Below are 27000 nucleotides of genomic sequence, written 5' to 3' on the forward strand. Positions count from 1 at the left end.
TCTTTGAATTGGATTTAAGTAACATGTTGGCAATCTTACAGTCTGTATTGTTTTTACTAGTCCCTAGTTGATATCAAATAGTATCTTAATCACAGTATTGCTACAGCTTCCTCCCCTCTACATCCATGCTGGCAAACCTAGCACACTGTTGTTTTTTTGTTTTTTGTTTTTTGATTGGGTGCTCTGGCACACTACTATAATTCATACCCTAATCAGTACTGTGTTTACACCCATTTTCCTAACAAAGTCAAAATCTAATGAAAACAGGGCCTAAAAACAATGGATAGGTTAGATTCCTATATTGTCAAATTCTGCACGAAGAGGGCAATCAAATAGGAGAGGCAGTCTCTAAATTAAATCAAGCCACCCTTTGGTCCTGGACACACAATACATTTACACCTGCATAATTAATCTTGATACCAGCATAAAAAAGAAAAGGGCAGGTACATGAAGTATGAACTTGCACCAGTTTAACTCAATCAAATTTGGTTTAAAGCTAGCCCTGGAAAAAAAGCAGGTAAACTTACCCAAGTGTCATTTACAACTGGAGGGGTTGTGTGTCTTCAGTTAACCCCAGGGGTAGCTGTTTGAACAAGGCAAACTGCTTATTATCTGTGCTGTAATAATACCCACAATGCGCAGCTACTCTAGGAAAGCTGCTTCTCTCTCTCTTCCACATTTCAATGTAATTTACATCCGTGAACGAAACTGAACAAATCACCTAAGTGTAATCTGCCAAGGATGCAGGCCCTTCATTTTGTGCTGTGTACATAAAAATATACCATCACCGTGCTAGATTATTTTAATATGAATAGTTCTAAAAATGCCCTAGTTTTTTGTACATAAAATTATTTTTGGTGAAAAGCTCAGTGGTACAGCATACAGAGTAATGCAGGGAAACAAAATCAAATGCCATTCTTAGCTAAAGCAGAGTCTTCTGAGAACAGAATATTAAGTGTGTCAACTACAGGGTATTTTTCAGACATTGCTAGTGTGTTAAGACATACTGAACACATGCCGCTTATAATCCTGCCCTGGTTTTAAGATCACAGTTCCAGAGGCAAAAGTCCAGAGTACTAGTTCTTTGTTCTGAGCACTCACATACACGGCTCCTCTTCCCACCAAGCTGTCACTCCTCATTTGTTAAAGAGGTTACAGTAAGTTATAATTTGTAGCTGCTGCCCTGTCAACTAATTAAATGTAATAAAAAGCTTGCAGTGAATTTAATACTACCATGGTGTAATTAAAGCTGTCTTGAATACATAGTTTGTATATTAGAGGTTCAGTGCATGTCCTCCACCTTTAATGACCTAATTTCTCAGGTTAAGCTACTGTATCTTTCATATGATTAGACAACAAGTACCATCAAGAAGTTTTGGAGTGGCGTGCACATCTTGGCCAATCCAGTCTAATGCATTTTTAAAGGCACATCAAAAATAGCTCGAGGGGGAAAGAGGAGGAATGAAGGGGCTGGTTACTTCAATTCCTCCATCTTCCATTAGGAGGCACCACTGCTCAAACTTTTCCCCTCCATGAGACTCCCACCGCTCTCACCCTTTATTTTCCTTTTTTAAAGAAAAAAATAACATTTTAAAGCCACGACTAACCCCATCTGTCAGTCAGAGGGGCATCCTGGGTAAAGGGGCACCATGTGCAACTGCCCTGTTTGCATGTCCCTAGGACTGGCTCTAATAGTCTATAATCAGAACAGTTGCCTTAGAATATTTGAACATCTCAACATGGGGAGTAAGGAAAGGCTGTTATAAAGGACCAAGTGGAGTATAAGCAACAATAGAAGAGATACAATACATGATATTCCAGCACTTGGAGGACCCAGTTCCTTATTCTGTCAAGAACTAGGGAAGGCAAACACATTAAGGGTGAAGAATCTCACAGTAGCCAGCTTTTAGATCAGGCAAAATGTTGATAATTATAGCTCCAGGTACTTGGTTGTTGCACCCACTAGATTCCTCACGTTCCAGAACCTTTCCCAATTGTTCTCCACATGGCCCACCAATACATACTATAAAATCAAATAGCCCCTGAAATAAAGGCATCATTCAGTGAACAAAAATATAGCCTAAGAGAATCAATTAAAATGATGAAAATCTTTAATTTTTATTTAAGTATAATTGTACGGACACGTGTATATACAAATACAGATCTTATGGGTTGTTGTTTTTTTGTTGTTGTTCTGCTTTTTTGTTTTTTGTTTTTTTTTTACATTTTTTTTTAAGTTCATATAATGTCAGCATTTCAAAACCAGCACTCAATGAATAAGTGCAAAGAAACTGCAAAGCAGGGCAGTACACGCACAGGACCACACTGAGCCGGACTTTCATACCCAGATGCACACACAATGAGTGGCTTCAATGGGGTGTCAAGAGTAAGCATGGAAAGCGGATTTCGCAGACTCATGGGTAACCTCCAACATGCCAGCATCTATTAAACTGTACAGACAATGGCAGCAAGCCTATTGTAGGGAGATTTGTCTCACATCCGAGAAGCTTGGGGGCGAATGCATGGGAAAAACTCAGTGATGCCAAACCAGAAACAGATCTGCCCATTCACTGCTCCAAATTAAAAAAAAAAAAAAAAAAAAAAAAAAAAGGAGGGGGAGAGCAGGGGGGTGGGGGGAGGGAGAAGGGCGGGGAGTTGTAAATAAAACTGGTCAGTACAAAATCTAAGCATAATGAATGGAGGGGAGGAGTTACATTCTTTTCTACATTTCTGGAACCGACAGAACCATTGCTCTCATCAGGCAATAGGTAAAGTTCAGTTTCTAAGAAAAAAAAAAAAAAAATCAACAGGTACAAATACAATTTCTTTCCTTTCACAATTCCACAGGAAAGGAAATAATCCACATTTGAACCCTCCCAGAGTTGTTTCTTGATGTTTTGGAATTAAGTCTATGTGCATGTCACACATGATACTGGCAAAAAAAAATCAATTCTGAAAAAACTATCCTGGAAAAAGAAAACAACCAGAAGGAAACCAGAAAACAAAAAAGGTAAAAAAGGAAAAGAAAAGGAAATGAGAGAGTTGTTAAATTCCCATAGCCTTTTAGAAACCAACTTGCTTAAAAAAAACAAACAAACAAACCAAAACAAACAAACAAAACCCCATAACAAACATAAAAAACCCACAGAGCTCCAACATCAGACCTTTAAACACTGAGGACAAAACATTGATCATCAAAAGTCATGTTGTTCAAGGTCCTGACATGGTGAAGTCTTGGGATCAGATGAACAATTTTCACAGATGAGTCCTGTATGCTGCAGTGTCATGGCCACTTGTAACTCAGTTCTCAGCCATGATCACACTTGATGCTTCAAAGCTCTGTCTTATAATCAACACATGTTTTTAATATCCTGAAAGTCTATTGTTCTCACTTACAAAAGACATAAGAATCAAATTAATACTTTATTATCAAACACTATATACAACAGAGGTTGCTAATAATACAGAATTTAAAGAACATAGCTTTTTTATGTTTTACTTGTCTTTCCTTCGCCATCCAAGAAAGTACAGTACAAAACAATATTCTAAACTAACACGAAATGTTACCTTGTCTATTAAAGGATACACAGTATCCACTAAACAGACTGATCCATGTTTCCCTGCTTCATGTTGCAAAGCCCTTGGCAACCAGGAGCGCAGCTCGTAGGGGTGAACTATCTGGACTGAGGGACTGCTGTAACAGAATTATTCCCTCAGACATCTGTGGGGATGTGTTTGTGGGGAGAAAATCTGAATAAAACTTGCACCAACATCCTCCAAAGCTTCCAGAGTCTTGTAACTCAACACCAAACACAGAGATTCAATGATTTATAGCACTTGCTTAACTTGGTATGACTGGGATTGCCGGATGCCATCAAGTATTCAAGCTGATGTTTGGTAAGTTTGCCACGCACAGTTATATTATTCTATGCAGTGTAGCAATCTATTAGCTGTAGTAGTTTTGCTGTGATTCATTTAGTTAGCAGAGGCAATGCAATAAAGCAAAGAGTTGAATAAGTGAATAAAAGATTAGTGAATAAAAAAGTTTGAGGTTGATAGATATGCAGCTGTGAGTTCATTACCATTTATAGAGAACTGATGGAAAACCACCAAAGCTACCATTTCTAAAATAAAATTAGCATTATTAATAGAACTATGATTGTGAACTGTAGGAAGTGTTTTAAGGGTGGTAATCTAGCATGCAATACTATCTTTACTCTGCCTAAAAATCCTTAAAGGAGTGCTTTAAGCCTCAAGGCCACCTTCCTCAAAGCTCTGTAATATTTTGCTGAAGAAAGTACTAGCACTTGCCCCAAGTATATGTGATAAAGAAATAAATTTACTGACTATATCAAACAATGTCTTGATCATATATTGTAACAAAAATGGTTGATTTTCCTCACTGCCTAGACTTTGGGTCTTGGTTGTATGTGCTCAATATTAGTAGAAATTTCCTCAGTCTTATCTTAAATGCAGAGCCTGCATTTAATATCCATACTCCATGGTATCAGGCAAGCCCAAATTTTAGCTTAACAAGGGTAAAACTTCCCTGTGTGCCTTAAATTCATTTTTTCCCAGAAACCTCAAGGAACCAGCTTTTCTTTTCTTTCTTTTTCTTATATTCACAAAATGCTGTCCATTAATTATACCAGTTCATTTTTAAACTATACTTTATCTTTAAAACAAACACAGAAAAACCTTTGTGTTGTTGGAAAGTGCTCTGTTTTTTCACATTTAACATGATATTCTCTCTTTTTTCCTGCTTGAAAGGTTTTGTTTCAGTGTTGGTGACATTTCCCTGACTACGTTCCAGAGTTCGAAGTCCATGGCAGTCTAGCCAATAGAAACCCCAAGGCTTGCATTTCCTGGCTCATGACTTTTTCAAGTCCTATCTTGGCCATGCTCGGGTTCTTTAAACGTTCCATCAACAAGACACTCCCCATATTCCTAATTGCATCAAGGGTTACCACTTCTCTCACATGTTTAAATAGGACAAGCATATATACTCACTCTCAGCATAAAGTATATCTAAATAATGTATTTTCTATTCTAGTGGATTTTTAAAAAAATATTTTGTTAAGTCTTTGGGAGCCCATCTAGTTTATCTCCTGCTGATAAACACGTTTCCTCTACTTTTCAAACTGTGTTGGAAAGGGGGGAAAAAAATCAACTCTTGAATTTGTATTCCACATTCTTCCTTTCTTCCCCCCACCAAGCAATGCCGATTGACTGTCCTGGCTTCTTCTACTTGTTTTATTCTCAGGGTTGTTGAACTTGCAGGGGAGACAAATCAAGAGCACACTGGAGAGCCAGTGTCCCAAACATGTTTCCTCGGGCCACTGATGTCCCCTCTTTAGTACATGGTCACCCAGAGCAGCATCCAAGGCTATCAGCTATTAAGTCAGCCCCGGGGAAGGTCACTTTATTCACAAAAAATGCCTCTGCATTTCAAGAAAAAAATTGTAGCACCATGGTGATCTGCTTTGAAAGAAAATAATCTGGTGTGTACTATCCACTGAAACAGAAGTAACCGAGGCACTATCACCCTCCGTGAAGTTTCCTAAATCTGACCTTGCTTGCTGTGTGCTAACATTCCTAAATATTCATCCTCCCTCCCCCCGCAAAAAACAGAGCTTCTATTGTGGGAGAACAAGCTTTTCTACCAAGGATGTTTCAAGCCAGTCCTATAAGAAACAGTGTCTTTTCCTTTTAGAGCCCATTCATTTTGAAACTCCTGGAGGAAATGGTGTTATATTGTATCTGTTCTTAATATCTCCCCTCCAGTCCTGACATGATGACATGATGCCTTGCATGATCATCTTACAGAACTGAATGAGAAGGCATAAATATTGTATCGGAGATTAAAACCCTCCCGGGCTTCCACTCAATTTCCTTATCCTTCACTGACTGCATCTGCCACTATTCTTCCTTGTCCACATACAGATAACACAGTGAGCTAACGGTGGTGACTTCTTATAGGAGAATGCAGAGGAAAATAAGAATCACTAGTGTCACTATTATAATTTGGCATTTTCATTTGGAGTCCTTTTATTTTTTGGAGGGGTTGAGGAAAGTCACAGGGAAGGGTCGGGTGTTGAAATTAGTTATTCCCCTCAAATTCTTGCTCATAGTTCAGGCTGAAAAGAAAAAAAAACAAACCAAACCAAAAAAAAATTGACATCTGCAAAACCAATATAAAGTCCCTTTCTTGGGATAAGCAGTTAGGTGGATCTTTGATGTTCCAAGACCCTGATGTTTTCTGTGACAGGTTACTGGAATATACTGTGCTATAATATCAAAAGCATCGCCAAGAGGAACAGTAGGGTTGCCAAAAGCAGGCTGGATATCCTTGGTGTCTGTGCCGCGTTATCACTACGAGATGGCTCGGCTGACTCATGTACGGTATCATCTGTTCAAACAGAAAGCATACATTCCAGTGAGGTTTTGCATCTTTAATAAACTCCCTTTCAGCAGACTACCGCAAGTAGATTTCAGTATCCTCTGTGAAGCAAGACAACGGATCTCGTGCTGTCATTTACTTTCATGGTCATATATCATCTCATGTAATGGACTTGGACCTAAATCCTCCATTCCTTACACATTCCTTTTTTTCCCCATAGAAGATAGTGGGAGTATTAAGGCATTGACAGACTAAGAAGTGTAAGGTTTGACCAACTAAACAGTGTAAGGTTTCCCCTTAAACTCAGACTTGGTTGCATAAAACTAAGAGCTAGGTTAATATTTAGGCAGCTAAATAAAAAGCCCTTGTTTTTTAAAAGGAATTGCAGGTGTTCAGCATACGAACAGCATATGACTATCAAGGCCCTTTACTTAGCTCTGTGAATACCGTTTAGGCTCCTAAGTTTGAAATGTTGGTCTATGAACCAAGTTATAGAGCCCATTCCATGTGTAAAACTTCCACTGCAGCATAAGGTATGCAGGGATTGTGACAACAGAATTTCTAATTATTTTTCAGAAGTATGAAAGCAAACAACAACAAACGCCAATATGTTACAATTATTAATTCAAAAGAGAACATAGGCAAAATTTGAAAAAAGTTTAATAAATCATTACTTACTGTCACTGTACATAAAAAAGTTAATATTCATCTGTGCTGCTAAAATTTAAAATAATGGAAAAGAACCAGTTTCAACAGAAAAAAAAAATGACAAACTGCATACATATTAATGGTAGAATATTTTCCCCTAATGTTAAGGTCTTACATTTTTGAGGTTGTCCTAAAATCTGTTTGGCTATTTTTAATCAAAATTAATTTCCAATTAAAATCAAACGAAATAATTCATTAAAAGAAACTTTAAAAATCACATTAAAATTTACCTTTGTTTTAGCTTGTGGATCATGTTACTATTTCCATACAAAAGTTCCTCTAGCTTGGAAATTAACTAAATCTGGCTATTTTAAGAACAAGCTAGCTTTGAATGTGAACTTTGTTTCAAGTAAATAAACTGAATAATTTATATCTTAATAAAATTAAGTTGTCTAAGAATGTGTATCGATAACAACATCAATGGAATTGAAAAAAGTTCTAATTACTGAGCTCTCAACAATTTCCTTTACAAACCTCACTGTCAACAGTTCTGGCCTAATAAGATCTGTGAATCATCACCAAGGATAACAGGACTGCGCTGGTGTACACAAAGGCAGAATTTGTTACTGGTGATTATACAAAAGCCAGTCTGAGTTTCAGATGCTTCTGCAAGTGTAGCACTAACAATTGGGAAACGACAAAACAAAAACCTTTTTATATTTAAACAGAACATATCTGGCATGGAAATCACTGAGACCTAATGGACGGTGGGACTCTATGATGTCATTTTTAAAAAACTGCTTTTCAGAATAGAACTTCTTTTTCATGCAACATTAAGGGGCTCTTTTTCAAAGCTGCATCTGCCCCTTTTGACAAGGTGATCCCAAGGTCTCTGCACTTTGCACTTGTTTAATAGAGCAGTCTTTTCATCCATGTCTCTCAAAGCACTTTACAAATATTATTTTAATTGGAGTTGTGCAGTTAAAATCCTGAACAATCCTAAATGCTTGCCAGGGACCTGGAGAAGATTTTAGTTTATATTAATAAAAAAAGGGAAGGAGGACAGAGGACCAGAACTTCCCTACTAAAAACTGTCGTGGCAATGGAAATAAGCTACATTTTATGTCAGTCTGAATTTTGAATTTTCTGGATTTCATTATTAAGTTACATCCTCAGGGCTAATCTTGTCCTCAGTTTGCAGAGATGAAAATTCATAGGAGGGAACAATTTACTGTAAGCTTCCTTTTTTTAAAAAAAAATTGATAGTTTATATGGCTTCTGAAGTTTCCAATAATTTAAGTAGTAATGTGTACTGATCAGTTTCTTGCCCTTTCCTAAGAAAAAGGAATGGTTGAAACTGGGAAGACCACCACACAGAACCCCACTTTTAAGAGAGTAATTATTGAACACAATAGTGGGTGATGAGATAATGTGTCTCTGACCTGTCCCAATCCTTGCATCTCTTTTGAGAGAAAATGATGGCAGACAGGATGAGAACATACAAGAGAGACAAATACATTCCAATAGGTAGATTAGTACACAGCAAAAGTTACATGCAACGTTATTCTGTGATGCTATCCAATGCCTTGCATCCTAATAAAAATGAAGCATGTTAGCAAACTGTTCTATCTAGGAATGGTTAATTGTCTACTTATGTTTACTCAAATAATCCTATAAATATACAATGCTCTCAGGGATGAGAACTTTTTGGTAGCTGATATACTCTCAAACACAAACTTTTTATTAAGCCTACATATTATCATTCTAGCCCCATTCGACTTCATCTCAGTCTGCAGGATGCGTATCAGTTGGTTTTGTTTCCTCATTTTGCCTGCTGCTTTCTAATGACATACTTCTCTTATAGTGTGGGAAGGTAGTAGTAGCTGGGTAGCCCCTTTTAAAAACAAGCTCCATCTTTAACTGAAAGTATTTATGTTATTGGTTTGATTCAAAGTAAAAGTATTTTGTTATAAAAGATTAACAAGGGAACGTTAATTAGTGCTCGCCATATCTCATATCATGAAAGAAAACAAAGAATGTTTAGAGTCAAGTTATAAGTAGGCAGGGAATTATTATCCTAATTGTATTCTCTGGAAGAAGAATGGTATAATAATAGAAGTACACATTTATTGCAATTACAGATACTTCACTTGGACTTAGCATACATTTAAATTATTATTAGGGAACATCAAAATATTTTAGAAATTCCCATATATCCCCTTGAGTGAAAATAATGTATATGTCCAGAGATACACATTTCAGACTGATAAAGCTGTCAAATTTATTTTGCTGATTAATAATATATTATAGTTAAGAGTATCAGCAAACATGTCTCAGTATAAAAAAAGAACTAAAAAAATTAATGCATTGCTTCATACCAAAGGAAAAACCCTTTTAAGTAACTTAAGAAACTGACATTCATATAAGAGAGCCTCCCTTTGGTATACATTAAAAATTGTGCGTGTGCGCATGCGCATGCACACATGTACAACAGAGAGAGAGACACAGATTTTTTGTTAAATTTCATTTCAACTAGCAGTTTATGAAGTATCAACACTGTGCGAGTGCTTATGCATATTTATAAATATATGTATACACGCACATCAGAACCCTTATTCTTCATAGGTTTAATTTCTTTAGCCCCCTGAAAAGATGAGGGATTGCAAACAACCTGGGGGCATGTACAGACATAGCAAACAGCTGTGTGGGACTGCTGAGGTGTTCTAGCTACTTGCTGTGGCTTTTATTTCAGGGGGCACTGGTTCTCCAATTAGATGTGCTGGATAGCTGGTGTGCTCCAGATGAGCACCTCTGAAGTAAAGCACAGCAAACAGCTGAACAGTTCCTCCTTAATTCAGCAATCTCCAGGAATGAAGTGGGTTATGAACTATCCTGATAAGAAATGGGTGTGCACGTGCGCTTTTGTGCACATCTATATCTATAGGTTGAACCCTGTGTAGAACGCATATACCTATTCTTCTTCTTGTGTCCTGTCTGAGGTTATTGATGACAGGTATTTAGCAGAATTCGCAGATTCATTAGAAACTGACAGGGCTGTGACATGAGTCTGCTGTGACTGTTACTGTATACGTACATGTACACAGAATTTCTGCATATAAATTACAGAGTGGAACCTGGATTTTTTCTTATCAGGATGGCATCTGTATCCATATCTATAGACAGACAAATAGATAGACCAATCTATATCTAGATATAGAAAGATATAGATACAAACATATGCCCTGATTAATCACAGATTTAGAAATGTTTAATTTTAAATCTCATGAGCACCCTTATTGAAGTCAATGGGATAACTTGTGCTTAAAATTAAGCATGTCTTAAATCTGTGCCGATCCGAGTCAAACACATGTATACAAATGCAGCTTCCACTCCCTTTCCCCCCCGTCCCAACACACACATGGTTACTGTTAACTTGGAGTAACTGTTGGCAGTGTTCTTGGGGAAGGAAGGGGAAGGGAGGAAAAATTTGGTAGAATAAGCATGACTCCTATTCTTAAGGATAACGCTGATTCAAAGAGAAGACTTGATATTTTAGGAAATGTTTGCTCTTTTAAATGGACCAGAAGGTGACATAGACCAGAAGGGGACATAAGTCTGTAAAAATTTGATGAGAAAATGTATCATAATTGTGCTTTGCCTAACCAGGTATACAAATGATTTTTTTTTTTTTTTTTAGGAAGATACTTTTACCAGTTGTGTGCCTGAGCCATGCATTACTATTAAATAAGCAATGACCCTACTATTTTTTAATATTCATACAAATCGCATGAAACAAAAAAAGCACGTTTACTCTCCTCCTCCAACGTGCTGGGGTTGTGTAAGGGAAGACGAAAGAACTTCTGGACACACCACTGGAGGTTTGAAAAAGGGGTTCTACATTGAACTAAACCAAATGTCATAAAAGAGCAGCCATTTTATCTCCCATGCATTAGACAAGGATACTGGAAGAATGAAGTATACCATAAGCAATATTAGCACTGGTAGAAATGAGACAAAGCAGAGCAATTATACCATGCAAAGCATGCAGAGAGAAACAGAGGCAAAGAAGTACTGAAGCACCAAAGGGAAAGACGCATTTGTTAAAAGAGATTCTCTAAGCATACTAACCTGCTGGTTCTAATGAATTTTCTACTTTGTCGTTAACATCGAAAACACGATCATGAACACCTATAGTTTTCATACAGCTGTCTATAACAAAAATAGAGATAACAGCCAAATATGTTAGTGAGACACCCTTAAACTCCCCACTTTCCTTTTTTTCTCTCTCTATGTTTTTCTTCTCTATTTATTTTTTTTATATATATTTATATTTTAAAGTCTATGGCACTTGTCCAAATGCCAGGATAGTCTTCCATTTGTACAACAATTTAAGAAACAACAAGTTAGCAACTGCTATGTAATTAAACAAAAAAGCTTTATGGAGAATGATAAGAAAATATGATGAAAATCAAAACACAAATGTTGCTGTACAGAACAGATACACAAGATTTAACAGTAAAAAAAAAAAAAAAGTTTTATTGCTGTTTACCAGATCACACAGTAAAGCATGCGTATAAAGCCACCCTCAGAAGCTTGATATAAAGAACTTACTTGCTGGTCGCACAAAGACTTTAAGCTTTAGGCAGGACCTCCTTCCATTATCTGGGATTGCAGAAGCTAACAGAAAAAGGAGAGAATGAAAGAAAAATAATTTTATATGTTAAAGGCCTTCTTTTTCACGCCTTCCCTTCTAAAAGGAAAAAACATATTCCAGACCAAATTCAAGATGTCCCGATTAAGCAAAAACATTACAAAAATCTTACAGGGCAGATGATGGGAGAAATGACACACAGGATATTTTCAAAGTTTCTTTCTCCATCTTCCCAATATTTTTCTGAAGGGGCTCAATTTAACACCATTTTGTATTCTGGGAGATTATCATGAAAAATGTAGGTCCAAGTAAAAGGATTCTTTTAAGTTTACTAAAGGACAAGAAAAATCTTGAAGTGCTAAATTTCAGATCAAGTACCATAAAAAAAATAGAAATCAGAATAATACTGTGAGTTATACAAATTCATTCTGGTATTTTAAAAAAATATACCTGGTTTTACTAAGGTACCATACGGTTAAGTTCCTAAACTTGTGTGCCGGTGGTGCACAGGTACTTCAATTAGACATTTTACTCATAACCTCACTCCCTGTTCACCATAACTTAACTAAAACAGCCCCCACTGCTTTATCATTGAGTGCATCATTAGAAAGTTAATATCTACAATTCAATTAATAAGGCTAAATTAACAGACTTCATAGTGCGCAAAAAATCATTTGTAGAGGACAATGGTTAGATCCAGTTGCTTTCTCTGGACAAATCCAGGTGTAAATGTTACCTTCCTATAACAGACTATTTTTTTCTCAAAGTGGATGCAACTACTGACAATTACCCCACTATCAGCAGAGAAAGTATATTCTCTGAGGTTAAATTTTCTGCTGATTTTAAAACAACACGGGCACTGGCCTGAATATCTGCAATTTCAAAATGACATGTACACCTGTACTTGAACACAAAAGTTGAGCACATGAATCTCCACTTCTGCAGGACATTCTGTGTACATACAACCTTCTGTGCACTTTTTGTAGCCACAGGTCAGAGGTCAAAATGTAGCTTGTAGGTATTATTTCACTACACAGACTCCACGGTCATTTAAAGAGCTGGGTACTGGTTTAGAGCAAGTGATTCTGCCTAGGGACAACATTCAAAAAGCCAGAGCCTGAACTGATTCAACCTTTGCAGGTTAATCTAACCTGCCTAGGCTGAACTGGTTTGTAACAGGCCAAATATTCGCTCTGGACTGAGGCAATGTAGGCACATGTCTGCAGCTGCTCAGGCCAGGAGCTGGGGGTTGCTAGAGCGGGCCCTCGGCTGCAGGGAAGCTGTGCTGGGGGAACGTGGCCGGTTCAGACTGAACTGGCTAGGGAGGGGTTTAATTACCCCTCTCTATCCCACAAGCAAGGACCAGAGCCAGGTCTACCGGGTTGTCCCTTGTTGCTGCAGCAACGGGTACCATGGCCTCTGAGGCAGAGGGTGGCAGGGAAGAGAGTTAGTCTCTTCTCTACCGAGCCAAGACTACCCATCCTCACTGCCATGCTCCCTGCCCCCCCCTCCCCGCTGCCCTCCGGGGGCTCTGCTTGGCTGTGCCCCCACCCTGCCACTCCAGCAGGAGGGGGCACGGCCCTTGTTGGGGGCAGTAGCCCCTGCCAATGTGGGGGAGTGCAAGCCCCTTCCCAGCAGGGGTGCTGCACTGTGGGGCCAGCAGAGCTACAGCAGGCTGCGTGCAGCAGCACCAGGGTCCGGAGTAGGATAGAGCCCTGCAAGCATGCCGGGATGCTGGAGGTCTCTAGTTTATGTTAAACCAGGAAGGGGTCTGGGACTGACATTGCATAAAGTGATTTGAGTCAAACCAGTTAAGTCTGATATCTGGTTTCAGCCATTTTCAAACTGGTTTATGCACAGTGAATGTCTGTTCTGTTACAGGTTTAAATCGGTTTCTAATCACTTAAACTGGTTTGTGTGTCAAGTCTCTGTGTTCCAGGAAAAAACAAACAAACAACTATTGGGAGCTATCTGGATTTACAAATAAATCTGGTGAAAGAGAGTCAGTTCGTTTTCTGTCTCTTACTCTGTCTCATCTGTTTTTATTAACTGTGTCCTCCTCTGCGACAGATAACTAAAATGATTTACATGCACAGACATGAACTCACATGCTCCTTCTCTCTTTTGCTCTGTGAGGTGAGAGTATACTTGAAGCTCTCAAAAGTAACAAACTCTCTCTTCATTTCTGGCTTCCCTGCTTTCTAAGCTAGCACTAGTCCTGCCATAATAAGAACTAGCAAATTCAATGCACAAAACAGAAGAAAGAAAATAAGAGACAAGTAGAGCTAGTGCTCTGATTCTGCACCTGTTGGGAAATACATGAGAGACTGTTTCCCTCTTTAATCAAAAGACAAAAAGTGTACAGAAATGATGCTTCCCTTTCCCCCCCTTCCCCCACCCGTTCACAATGACAAGCAGTTAAGAAGTGCTAACAGCTGGCTTTGCTGTAGGCTCTCACTAAATCAAAGTCGGAAAAACTCCCTCTACTGACATTTACAGTAACTGGTGTGTTATTTAGGGCACAATATTTGCACTCTGTGGTTATATCCAGGAAACTATGTCCTTTCTATGGCCCCAACTGAATACATACAACTAAGCACTAAACAGGTAGTTGTGGATTACTTAAAGACAAGAATGTTATACCTAACACTCCATTACTAATATATGCAATGATAGTGTTCTGCAAACACTTCTACTATTAGCTTAATCAGTGACCATAATGCACTTGTGATTCCTCACATACATCCTGTACAAAAATGATTTTAGAAATGATATGCAAGGAACACACGTTCAAGGGTAGGATTTAATACCGACATTTACAGGTTAGTAACTTATGATCATTTTCATAAAATAAGACTATTTATTGCTTATTACTATGTATTAGAACACTATTCCTTGTTATGGATTCATTACTGTTATTTGGGAAAAATAAGGAAGTGACACTTTGCACATGAACACAAAATTGACTATTCCCAAAACTGTAAAATCTAAGAGCGAAAAGAATCACTAGTTGGCAGGCTGGGTTTTTTCAGAGACCATAACTGTATTTAACCCTCCTTTTCCTAAAAGGAAATGTCCCAGCAGTGCTAACTTGGGCTTGGGGAAAAAACTTTCCATGTCATGAACTGATTGCTGTCGCCATAATAAAAATGAAATGGTTACAATATAACATTAAATTCCACATCCTAGAAACAGATATATGCTTTGATGCAGGTAGGAGAGAAGAGCCTCTGTCCCCCACAGGAAATTATTTATTTTTATGCTTACAGTAAAACAAATGAAGAAAACTCCTCACTCCCCACAGTGTTTTACTCCTTCAAAAAGAAAAGAAAAAAAAAATCAAGCAAGTCACTGTTTTGCTTTCATATCTGCCTGAACCACTAAGAACAAGGTGATGAAGGGAAACATACTAACCTCTCTGGCCTTTCTGAGAAATTAAGAACTGCCTGCTGAGCTGGGTTACTGCAATCAATTTTTATTTCTTCCCTTCCCTCTTTTCATCTTAAAACAACCCTGATCTGTTGGTGTTCACTGTAGGTCCTGATGTATAAATCCACAGGGCATGTTCAGGGTGCCTCCTAGCATTTCCCCCCTTTATACATACTGCAGCAGGGTATCAATACCAGTCTATCCTTCAAAGCCCTGTGTCTTCCTCCTCATTTTGAAATGGTTTTACCATTCATCCTACCCAAACTGTTGTGATCATCTTGTGTTTTGATGAAAGATTAAAAGTCAGGGTTGAGATAATAACATGCGAGGTTTGGGAGATTTTGTGGTGTTGATGAGTTGCTTCTGGTTCTTTCCTCTCTGAACAGTGAACTCTATCTATCTGACTTTGTTTTGAATGGGAATACTGCTCAGGATTGAGACAGACTTTAGCTAATGCATGTTACCTAATACTGATTTAAACTCAATCTGTTTTACCATGCAGCTGTTAATATGATGTAAAAGTTCTCAACCTTTTTATAGACTCAGCATCCTTTCATTATTTGTTTTTATAATTGAGTGGCACCCCATCTAAAAAACTAACTTATTACAGGGCTTACCTCCTTGCAAAGGAGCCAGGAAGTGGGAGCAGGGGAATGATTAGGCAGGGAAGAATATGGGCCTCCACTTATCTCCACACATCCCGCAGCACCCTTCAAAGAATCTTGTGGCACCTCAGGGTGTCCTGGCACCCTGGCTGAAAAATCTCTGGTACAATTCCTTAAAAATCAATTTAGCTGGTTGAGTTGTGGCCTAGACTTGCATTCTGCTCTTTGAAAGTAGCTTTCATGCATGCTTGTAGCTTCACATTGTGAAACCCTAAGTCCTCAGGGTGTTTTTTAAGTAGGCAATGCATACCATAACTACAAAGAAACATTTAAGAGAAAGACTGTTGAAGACCACAGCAGCAGAGGATAAGGTGCATGATGCATAGCGCTGACATTAAAACCTAAGGAAGCTCTTTCTGAGAGGAGGAATAATGTTTCACTGAGGATCCTAATGAAGACAGAATCTTGGAAGGCTCAGTAAGCCAAGAGTTTACACTACCCCTAAGCTGCAGACAGAAGTGATCAAGAAGAATCAAAGAACCTCCTTGCATCAACCTGAATGTGTTGGACCTTACAGAAAGAACAATGCCTGGTCCTTGTATCTTTTCTCAGACCTTAGTTTTTTGGAGAAAGTGGGAAAAAAAGATAGGGCAGCCAACACTGACAAACAGTAAAAAGATGTGAATGCATATTCATGAATAACCACTGATTGAACAACACTTCTGACCTTTGTAAAAGGAGACAAACTAATAAAAGGAAATCATTTGGCTGAGGCCAGTCAAAGATCTTCTGAAATAAGATTCCAAGTAAGAATTTATGGTTTGCTCAATTTTAGTGAAATTCACTGTGTTACTAAAAATGTTTCTTTTCTGGCCAAACAGAATGAGATTGGTTTTCATGTCTTTTGTATGCTCTTTTACTAGGGAAAATCAGAGACCAGTTTGAGTGAAACTAGTTTATGATGGTTACTTTTTCTAAAGCAATGAATTCCAAAAGACAAAATTCCTGGATTTAAAGAGAGCAATAAAGGAAACCTTAATGCGCAGGAAATGGTCTGTTCAAAAACAATCTCGGAAAGAAAAAGAAGTTGTTCTTTTCTATGAAGGGGGAGAGAATGGTAAGAGCCTAGATGCTCTGTAAATGTCAACAAAGAAAATTCTCATTAAAAAAATCAGAGGAGAGATTGCGGAGTGATGCCAACTCATGCGATTTTATTGCAACTCTCATGATATTTGGTGTTTTTCCTCTCAGGCGACTACACAAGATTGGAGTTTTTCATTAAGAGTAAATTTTTTGGTCTTGTGATTATAGGGAAAAGCCTGAAAATCTGAAGCAGATGAAAAAATAAGGTAATTTCTCATCCCTTCAACCATTTTCAATGCAATTTTTTATGGCCCATAAGGAAAAGTTTAAAAAAAGGAGAGAAATATGCTCTCAATATTGTGTGTCAAACTGTAATGTACTTCAAACATTCCAGTGATAGCTACAGGTAATTAAATAGAAAAAAACACCCAGTAACATTCAGTCTTACAGCTTGACACTCAATCAGATCATATTATGCAAAAGGTAATTAGGGCTGAAAGAGACCTGAGGAGATCATCTGGTGCAACCCGCACTCAAAGCAGGATTATCCCTGTCTAAGCCACTCCAGACAAGTTTTTGCCTAGCCTGCCCTTCAAAAAATGCCAAGGATGAATATTCCACAACCTCTCTAGCCAGTCTGTTCCAGTGCTCAACTGCCTTCAAAGCAAGAAAGTTTTTCCAAATATGCAACCTAAATTTCTTTTGCTGCAATTTAAGACAATTAAATACTATTGCTGTGCCTTGTCCCGTCTTTTTCAGCTGCAGATAATAGTCTATCACTATCCTTTTTATAGCTCGCTTTAGGCATTTGAAGACTATTACCAAATATCACCTCAGTATTCTCTTCCCCAGACTAAATGATCCCACTTCTTCCCACCTTTCCTCATAAATTATGTTTCCTAGACTTTAGTTGTGTTTCATTAGATTCTTTCTAATTTGCCCACCGCTTTCTTGAAGGCTGGCACCCAAAACTGGACATGGTACTCCAGGGGAAAAAGTGCTAAAAAGAGTGGAAGACTCACTTTTTTTGACTTAGTGACTTAAAAAAATAAAAGTGAGAAGGCTGCTAGTTCATAACCAGGTTGTGGTCTACTATAAACCCCAGATCGTTTTCCCCCAATACTAATATTAGAGCTTAAATCCTCATAAGACAAGGTAATATCAAAGTTACTTTATAACTTCAGTAAAAAGTAACAGAAAGACAGCAAGTGGGTACAGGTAGGAAACCAGCTTTTCCAACAGATTTGTGGATGAACTAGTCCTACCTTACAGCAGTTGATGAAAAGATACAAACATTTTATAAACATACCTTCACTATCATAATGGTGGCTCTAAAATCTTCTAAATATGTAGCAAGCTAAGTGAGTCCTTTCTGACAGAACAACAAGTAGCATAACTAAGGCCAGGCCAGAATCCCACACTGCTGATTTAAGGGAGGGGGATTCGAAAAAATAGCAGCTGCTGCCACAGGCGCACAATTATGCCAGCAGCATAGCTACAGCCAGAAGTCACTGCTGCCTTTGTGTCACTGTTGCCCCAGGTGCCCAGCTGCCTCGTTATACCTCTGAAGCAAAACACTATTTAGCAGAATATATGTTTTTAAACTCCCTATAGTTCTAACATCCAAAGAAATCTCCTGGGACATGGAATCAACAGTACTTCCTTTTAACTTATAACTGATTTTCTAATTATAACACTGCAACTTTTAGTAAATGCAAGTCAGGGACTGATGTAAAAAAAACAAAAACAAAAAATCATGAATGCAGTTCAAATCTGCATTTAGCATTACAAATATATTAGCTATTCAAGCCACAAGCCACTACGGGCCCTATTAGCTAAGCAGAGCAAGAGGATACTGAAATTATAGTACACAAATTGAATTTCATATTTCAAAGTCACTTAGATATAGGGTGACCATATGTCCCAGTTTGACCGGGACACTCCTGGATTCAGTACATCAGTACCAGGCAGTTGGTCAAAAGTCCTGGGTGAGAGTCTGGCAGGGAGGTGGAGCAGCACAGTGCTGTTATACATCCACTTAAAATAATGCTTGTAGAGAAATAATTAGACTGCTGTTTATGAAACACGAGAGACATGCCTATCTATTTTCACTGTTTTTTAAAAAACTGTTTATTTTATCTCTCTTCGAAATATTTTTGTTTTGCGGTTTGACCAGCACTACTGTGTTGCAATGTGAACTTCTGTGCAATTCAACTTAAAATGTCTCAGCCTAACTCATTATGAATGTCACAGGAAAACTGGGTGTGATATAAACCCCAGGGACTAAACAAGAGCTTCTAACTCACAAGCACATAACAGAAAGATCAGCTTAATAAAGAGGTTTCTCCTTACTAGAAGAGTAAAATCTGAATTTTGAAACACTTCCTTGTCACCCTAAAGAGGCTGCCTATAAGGCTGATGTACAGAACCAAAACTTACTGACTCGATAAAAAGGACCATACTTGCAACCTTTAAAAGTTCCATGAAAAGAACACTGTAGCAACTATAATGTACAATACAGTCAATCGGAAAGTCAAGTTTAAACAATCTTTCTGTTCTCTTAGTACTATAAGTCACGGACAATCTTTTCAGGAAAGAGTATTTATAGCTATGATTTGCTATTAGGCCTTTCAGACACAGTACCACTCCTGTTAGTCAAATCCAATATCCACATAACCTTATATAACCCTCAAATCTTAATTCCAACAGCTAGAAGTGTTTTAGTTTCCAATACTTTGTGTCAGTCCTAGAGCTTTGGCAAGTTTTATTTTTAAGAACAGTCACCTGCTTCTTTCTTTGTAAGGAAATGAATGTGGGAGCATTAAAAATGCAGTTTTCCATTATGTTTGCCACAGGCAATATTTCTCAATTTGTGTGAGTCAAAAGAAAAGATAGCCTATTAGTTGTAAGAGCTGAGCCTTTCCCCTGTAGGTTTTCATATGATTTACCATACAATGCAAATATATGTAAATTAGCCAGGTAAATGCAGAATTAGGCATTAATATTCTTCTCACAATACAAACTGAAAAAAGTTGCCAATTTGCATAAACGGTACTACTGAAAAAGTCTGCTGAAATATAATGAATCAATAAAACATTATTTTATGCATGTGTGTGGAGTAAGGGATATGTCACAAAAAGAAGGAGCTTTATAGAATTATTAACTAAAATAAAAGATTTCCTGAAAGGATTTATAGATTTATCTTCAAAAGGAAAACCTAAGATGAAAAATAGGCATGTCCTATTCCTGGAGAAACCCTACCTTCCAATGATCTGGCAAATGGAAAATATTTTTGCACGTCTGCTGACTCCATTTCCAATACAAAAAAAAGTGAACTGTCAAGTTGTGCTGTCATGATATAAATTAGATTATTCTTCTCATGGAGGCTTGAAGTCCCCTATGTTCATTTTGGGCTCATTATTGCTACTTGCTTTATCAAGCATACATCCTGAGTGAATTGTTTTGTTACACAGCTGTAGGCAGTAACTAAACCAACTTGTACATTTGATCTCACCTTGTCTACTGTATCTCTACATTTAATTAGTTGCAGGGTCAGGTCATATACAAAAGATATAATACAAGCCAAGGACTCTGATGTTTCAAAAAGTACAAGACAAGCAAATTCTGGTTGGGGAAGGTACTGCTGCATGGGAGAACCAGAAAACCATGTCACCATCCGTTTGTGTTTCCTAAGGACAAGTAAGCATTAAAAAAAAATCATAAAAAACCCCTTCCATTATAGCTTGTGCTATAGGGGAAGGTATAATGGGTGCCAAATACTGTTTCCAAGATAAATTCTTTTAATCCAAATGTCATCGACTCTAAACACAGTGTATAAAAGTGTCCACTGCTTTGCATCTTATGCATTCATACCCGAACATAAACTGAAACTTAAATGACAATTCCCTACTCACATACTGAGGCGAGGGGGTGGATCTTGTATTTACTTTGTACAGACATTAATGACTATCCAGGGAGCAAAATAATGAAGAAAAAGATGCAGTAAAGAACCTGTACAAAATGGCAATTGTGTATTTGGATTAAACAGCATTTTATATCTAATCTGTACTTACTTTCCATTGGTGTAAAATAATGTTCTATCATGCCCTATACTGTAAAGTGCTATGTCCCACTTCCACTAAGAATAGTCTAATAAATGGAAATGACTTCCCTGACATAAGTGAAAATTTTATTTTAGAAAGAGTTCTTTAAAGAAGGTAACAGGCAGTTACTCTTTGTGCACTAGCACTTCATGCTGAATCAACTGTCCCATATCCACTGCTTGGCCAGGAAGGATATATTTTATCTTGCAGTCTCTAATCCACTACAGCTTACATGATTGGGTGAAAGCTGCATGGATTGAAATTAGGTTTCATATCAAAAGTCATTTCAAACGAAATCAAGCGATCTATGGTAAGGGATATAAATTGTGGATTTCCCACCCTAATTAGACTATTTGTCTGATATTTCCTTTATTGTGGGATTAAGTGTGGTCAAGTCCTATATTTCCCTCAGGAAGACCTGCTCTAGAAAGTGACTGAATACTAAGCTTCTCTATTGTTGTAGTACTACCCAGCTGGTATATGGGAATCCAGATTTTTTTAAGCACAACTTAAAAGTAACAAGAATTCCAATCCTTTAAAGTGCTGAGGACATCCTGAAAAACCAGCTAAAAGCTAATTTCAAGATATCCCATACCACACAGGACCAGATTCCTTATAAAATATTAGGAATAGTCATGTTGTAACCCTCCCAACCTCCTAAAACACCAGCTTCAATAGGGAAGAAGACACAGAATCATCCCGGTGCACTGTTGCTTAGCTTATCTTCAGATATCTTTTATCTGATAAATCCTAGAAAAATAACCTTATTTCAACTGTTCTCCCTAAACCAAGCTTAGCTGAAGGCTAGGGACAGATATTATATATAAACTGGTTTAAGTGATCAAAACCTGGTTTAAACCTGTAACAGAATAGACATTCAGTACACATAAACCAATTTGAAAATGGCTGAAACAAGTTTGAGATAAACCTGGCTGAATGTAGTATCAGACTTAACAGATCTGGGTCAAACCAGTTTATGCAATATCTGTCCCAGACCCTGTGCTGGTTTAAGTTAAACCAGAGACCCCCAACATCCTGGCATGCTCTCTGGGCTGGGCGGGGCTCTCTGCTGCACAGCAAGGCTGGCCTCTCCCCTCTGTTTCCTGGCTGCAACTCTGGCAGAGACTTGCAGGCACAGCAGCATCTGCCTGTCTTCTCCCTGTTAAGCAGGGATTATTCCCCCCTCCCCTCTGCCTTACGCAGACACCTCAGCATTAGATAGCAGATCACATGCTGGCTACAGTCCATGCTGTGTGGGGACAACAAAAGGTAGATGGGCTTTTTGGAGCTAATCAACAGGTAGCTTAATGTCTTTCCTTGGAAAAGCTGTTAAAGAAGAACTGTTTAAGAAGAGCTCTATTACGTAATGGTGAAAGGCTTTGTTTTCTCAATGGGTTGATAAACATGGAGTTAGGGGTGATAAACATTCCCTGCTGAGCTGGTCAGGAGTGGCAGGAATAATAAGAGTGTCCTGCTGGGGCCTGGCCACACTCCGCCGCCCCCCCCCCCCCCCCCAGCCCCATGGAAGGGAAGGGAGGGCTGCTCTAGTACCCCCTGGCTTCTAGCCTGAGCCACTGCAGGCATGTGTCTGAATTTTCTCAGTTCAGAGAGAATACCTGTCCAGTTACATATGAGTTCCACCTAGCTAGGTTAGACTAACCTGCAAAGATTGAATCAATTCAGGCTCAGGCTTTTTGAATGTCTGTCCCTGGCCCATGAGTTCAATCCCTCTGTGCTTTACAAAGTCTTCATCACAAAAACACACAAATTACACTGCATCATGAAACAAGGATAGGCTTTTCTATACGACACAGTACAAATAACTGATGCCACTTGCATCATACCAATATTACTGTTAACTAGGATGAAATGAAAGCCAAAGAGCTCATTACTGTTTCCAACAGTATTAGAAGAAACAAAGTTAGTGTATAACATTAAGACTGTATTACAGTAAATTGCTAATAAAGCAAGTTAATATTATCCAATAGGGCACTTAGAGAGAATATATCCTTCTGTACTTTTCATAAGTACTTTTGTACTTTGATTTTCTCTTGGTGTCACTAGAAATAACTTGTTTTTCTTCAAGCAAGCTACCCATTTAGCTAATTTCCATTTCTAAGAACTAGAAATAAGTAAATCCTTTGAAGAGACATTATAGTCTTGTTAGTAATGTCCTTCTCTTTTTGATCTTTATAGCAATATGTTCACCAACATGAATTTGTGGGTACTGTATCACATTACTGAACCTCATATACATTAATGGACATATTACCCATGCCTCGCTTTACCAATCTATAATTAAAGCTATGAAAAGCATTCCATTCTGTTCTGGGCTCATAACTGCTCAAAATATTTTAAAACACTTTCTAGTATGCTATGCCATACTTGTAAATTTTCCCAGGTTACAAAAATAGGAAATTCATTATAAATAATTTGAATGTACCACAGTGTGTGACAAGTACCACGATTCTGCATAGCAATGCAGAGTTCTTTCTGCTGACTCATTCAACCAGGTGAGTGCTATTAGCTATAAAACCTAGCATTTAAGTGCATCTCTAGGGGAGAAAGAAGTAGACACAGGGACAAAGAGGCTCTTCAGGGAGTAGCCCTAGTTGTAAGGCAAACTCAGGAGAAATCTTACACTGAAGCTTGTTTTGTTACTCAAGTTAAAAACCAGGGCAGATCCAGAGAATGGGGTGAGTTTTAACATCATACAAGTGTGCAAAAGCACTTGGAGAATATCCCAGTTCAAAACTTACTGGTACTTAGTGCACTGGTATGTCCAACAGTAGTTCAGCATTGTTTATATAATGCTTTTTTTTCTTTTTTGGTATATAAACAGTTTTTATGCTGGTAAATCCAAGGATCTACAGGATCAAAATCAGTTTAGAATAGAAAAGATGACTTACATCTATTAAAAACCATGCAATAGATTCTTTCAATCTCAATCTTTGCCTGACAAGAAGAAACAGAAGACTGCGAAGACAAAGAATTCTGTTTATACAGTGCCTATCACAATGGAGTCCCGCTCCATGACTGAGGCACCTTTTTGTTAACACAATAATAAAAAAATAAAAGGATAAGTAAAATTTTGAATACCTCCCCCACCCCCCACAGTAGGATAAGTCTTTCCTGAACTACAAATAATATGCATATGTGTATTCTGTAGATTCTGTTATAACCAGGACTCAAAAGCACTAGTGATTTGCAAATCACTTCTTAAAAACAGTTAAAAACCATCCTTACATTGATGAGACCTATAGGCTTTTCTGACTTTTGTCTGTCTATTAGACCCAATAGAGAGGTTGCAATACCATAAGAATGGCTCAAAAAGCAGTATTTCTCCACAAAATACCCCCAGAAGAGCCCCTGCCTGTTGCTATGACTTTGTGCAGACATTCAGTTTCCTATGGGGGAGGACTTGTTCTCCCAGGAGAAACCATGAGTGTACATGTGCTCCACTTTTTCTCCTCCAGTAGAAGTGGCCACTCCAGGATTAAACATAACCTGAGAATAGCCCAGGTTAAATCACTTCTGGGGGTGTTTCTTCTGGGAAAACAAATGTCTGTAACATGCTGCAGCTTTTCTCAGGAGAGAACATCCTCTAGCACTATTCCTCCCCCTCCCCCACCCCATCAGAGAGATATTGCTTACCAATATATTGCTTATCAGACTGTTGCTCCAGCAGGGAGCAGATTACCCCTGTTACAATCTCCACATTGTGCTGCAGGGAAACACAGACTGACTATGGGCAGTTTGGGTCATCCAATCAAGACTGTTCTATACGCTGCTGCCATCTGTCACCAGGAAGACTAAGGGAGCCAGCAGAGCATGCTGCCATGTATGCGCAGGCCTCCCTCCTGTCTGCACAATATCAGCAGTGCAGGCTGATATCACTTTGGCATTCAAATGCCCATACACATGGATCTGGATAAATTTCTTTACCAGATTATTTGCATGCGTGTACGCAACTTTTGCTGTGATAGTGAGCTAAACTCATAAAATTCCCTTCTTAGTAGATTCTGATTATATTTTTTCATCCTCTGTTTTTTGATTTAACATCACTTCCCTATGCCTAGATAATCTGTTTCTGTCTTAGGTGTGAAAACTGCTTGTAGTAGAACTCATAAATAGAGCTTTTACATGATTCTAGTAGATTTCCCATCCCACATTAAGACTGCTATATTATCTGTAGAAGATACAAACAAAGCACTTAACCTTGATAAGACCTTACTGCCCATCATTTGAAATTTGATTCTGGTGACCATAAGATACTGAAAGTTAGATGCATATCAGACTTTTCTTTTCCTTGCTAGACAGGTTCCAAACAGATCCATGGTTCTGAGCTTCACACACAAGAGAATGTATCAATATCAATCCACAATTATGTTAATAATCCAGAGAAAACTGTTTGAGAAGCCTGTACTCTTACCAACCATTGTAACTCACAACAGAACTCTGACCTAAAGAAGCCAATTAGAAAAGAGGAAACTGATTTTCAAACAGTTTAAACTAAAGTCAATGGTAGGCAATTTTAAGTTTGCATTGACTATATGATTTGTGATCTTTCACATTTTGTTTTTTATTTTATGTTTTTGGTAATGGGGTTGCATGTTGTGCTTGTCTGCCAGAGGAACACAAGCAATCATCTCCTGTCCTATATTGCTGTGCCTTCATTTAACATTTTTTTTCCCTTTAAACAAAATTTGGGCACTTATTTTTCACTTTTGAGGGATTACTGCATAGTCTGTGGTCTGGCCAAGTAACACTATCTTCTGTGAACGTCTGCATTTTTCTCTGTTTCTCCATTTGTGAAGTATTTTGCGGACAAAAGAACATTTTTTCTTGAACCAAGGTGAATATATTTTTCTGGTGTGCAGTGAAAGTTGGCCTTGAAGCATTTTGGTTATAAAACTGGCAAAGAACTGCATGTTTGCATACCTCTGATTTCCAGTTTACATACTGTTCATTCTGAGAAAGCACGGATCATGTAAAAATTTCAGAAAACAGGATTTAAAGTGGCAGTACATCACTTTCCATATCTCTCCTTGGTACTGAGACCACATAATCAACCCCAGGATCAACTCTGTGATTCCCTTTTTTTGGTTTGAGGAATAAAAATATCCTGAACTTACTTGAGGCAGGACTGCTATAGGAAGAATATAGGGATATTTTATTCAAGATACGTCATAAAAATGTACGTTTTAAAATGGAGATGTAGGAAAATAGCAGGTCTGAAGTGCTATCGGCACTCTGCTTTCTGCAGAGTTGAAGTGACCGTGTTCAGCTCCTTTCATTCTGTGGTGAAAAGATCATTACCATGCTACTCCAGGGAAGTCAGTCCTCCTGCAAGTGAGCTCCTTTGTTATGAATATGGAACAGATGGAACCAAATCTATCTGCTCGGTAGGAACAAAAACACTTACAACCTAGCTCTCTCTATTAAAGACTCTACTTAGCTCCTTTATACCACTGGCTTTCTGTGCACTGCTGTGAGGTTTTGACTTTATAGAAAAAGGCACTTCATAAAAGCAATAGTTCTTACTCTTAAACCAAAGTGGCCTAAGAACCGCAGAAGATGAATGCAGAATTTAACCCGCATGGCTCCTTAGAGATATGCAAATATTCAATTACTACTTTTTAAAGCAGAAAAAGGATTTTTAAAGGAAGAGAAACAGCCAAATGTTGTACAGAATTTGTACCAACAGCAGCAAAACATGTGGGTGATAATATGCTACCCATGGTAATAAAGGTTGAATCTAACTATGCTGTTGCAAAAAGGAACAGGGATTAAATTTGTATGCATGTCATCATGGATCAAGATGCTAGTCCTGAACAGAAATATATATCAGACTCTCAAAAAAAATTATAGATAAATGTAATTAGGTTCTCACCATGCATACAAAGAAGATATAATGCATCAACTAATTTCCAAGTACTGCATCTAGCCATGCCTGTTTACTAAGATGTTAATAGAAACTACACTCAATATTACACCAATTAACTTTACAAATTGAAAATATGCATAAACTGTATCTGAAACCAATGTGCTTATTGACTCTTCTCATTTACTGCGCTCATT

At 38.0% G+C, this 27000-nt stretch overlaps 1 protein-coding gene across 2 annotated transcripts in view; it reads right to left on the minus strand.

Moving 5' to 3' along the window:
• Nucleotides 1-2093: 2093 nt before the first annotated feature.
• Nucleotides 2094-27000, minus strand: part of EFNA5 (ephrin A5) — a 251416-nt gene continuing 226509 nt past the window's right edge. Inside the window, exons 3-5 of one of the 2 annotated variants that reach the window (XM_090038353.1) lie at nucleotides 11660-11725; nucleotides 11177-11257; nucleotides 2094-6409 (exon numbers count right to left, since the gene is read on the minus strand). In XM_090038353.1, the coding sequence (XP_089894479.1) occupies nucleotides 6288-6409; nucleotides 11177-11257; nucleotides 11660-11725 (269 nt within the window). In that variant the 3' untranslated portion in view covers nucleotides 2094-6287. The remainder of the gene's footprint in view (nucleotides 6410-11176; nucleotides 11258-11659; nucleotides 11726-27000) is intronic. The other variant, XM_090038354.1, reaches the window with a different exon arrangement.

This window comes from Crocodylus siamensis, chromosome 3, assembly GCF_052110815.1.
Source record: "Crocodylus siamensis isolate JL-2025a chromosome 3, ASM5211081v1, whole genome shotgun sequence".
NCBI lineage: Eukaryota > Metazoa > Chordata > Crocodylia > Crocodylidae > Crocodylus > Crocodylus siamensis.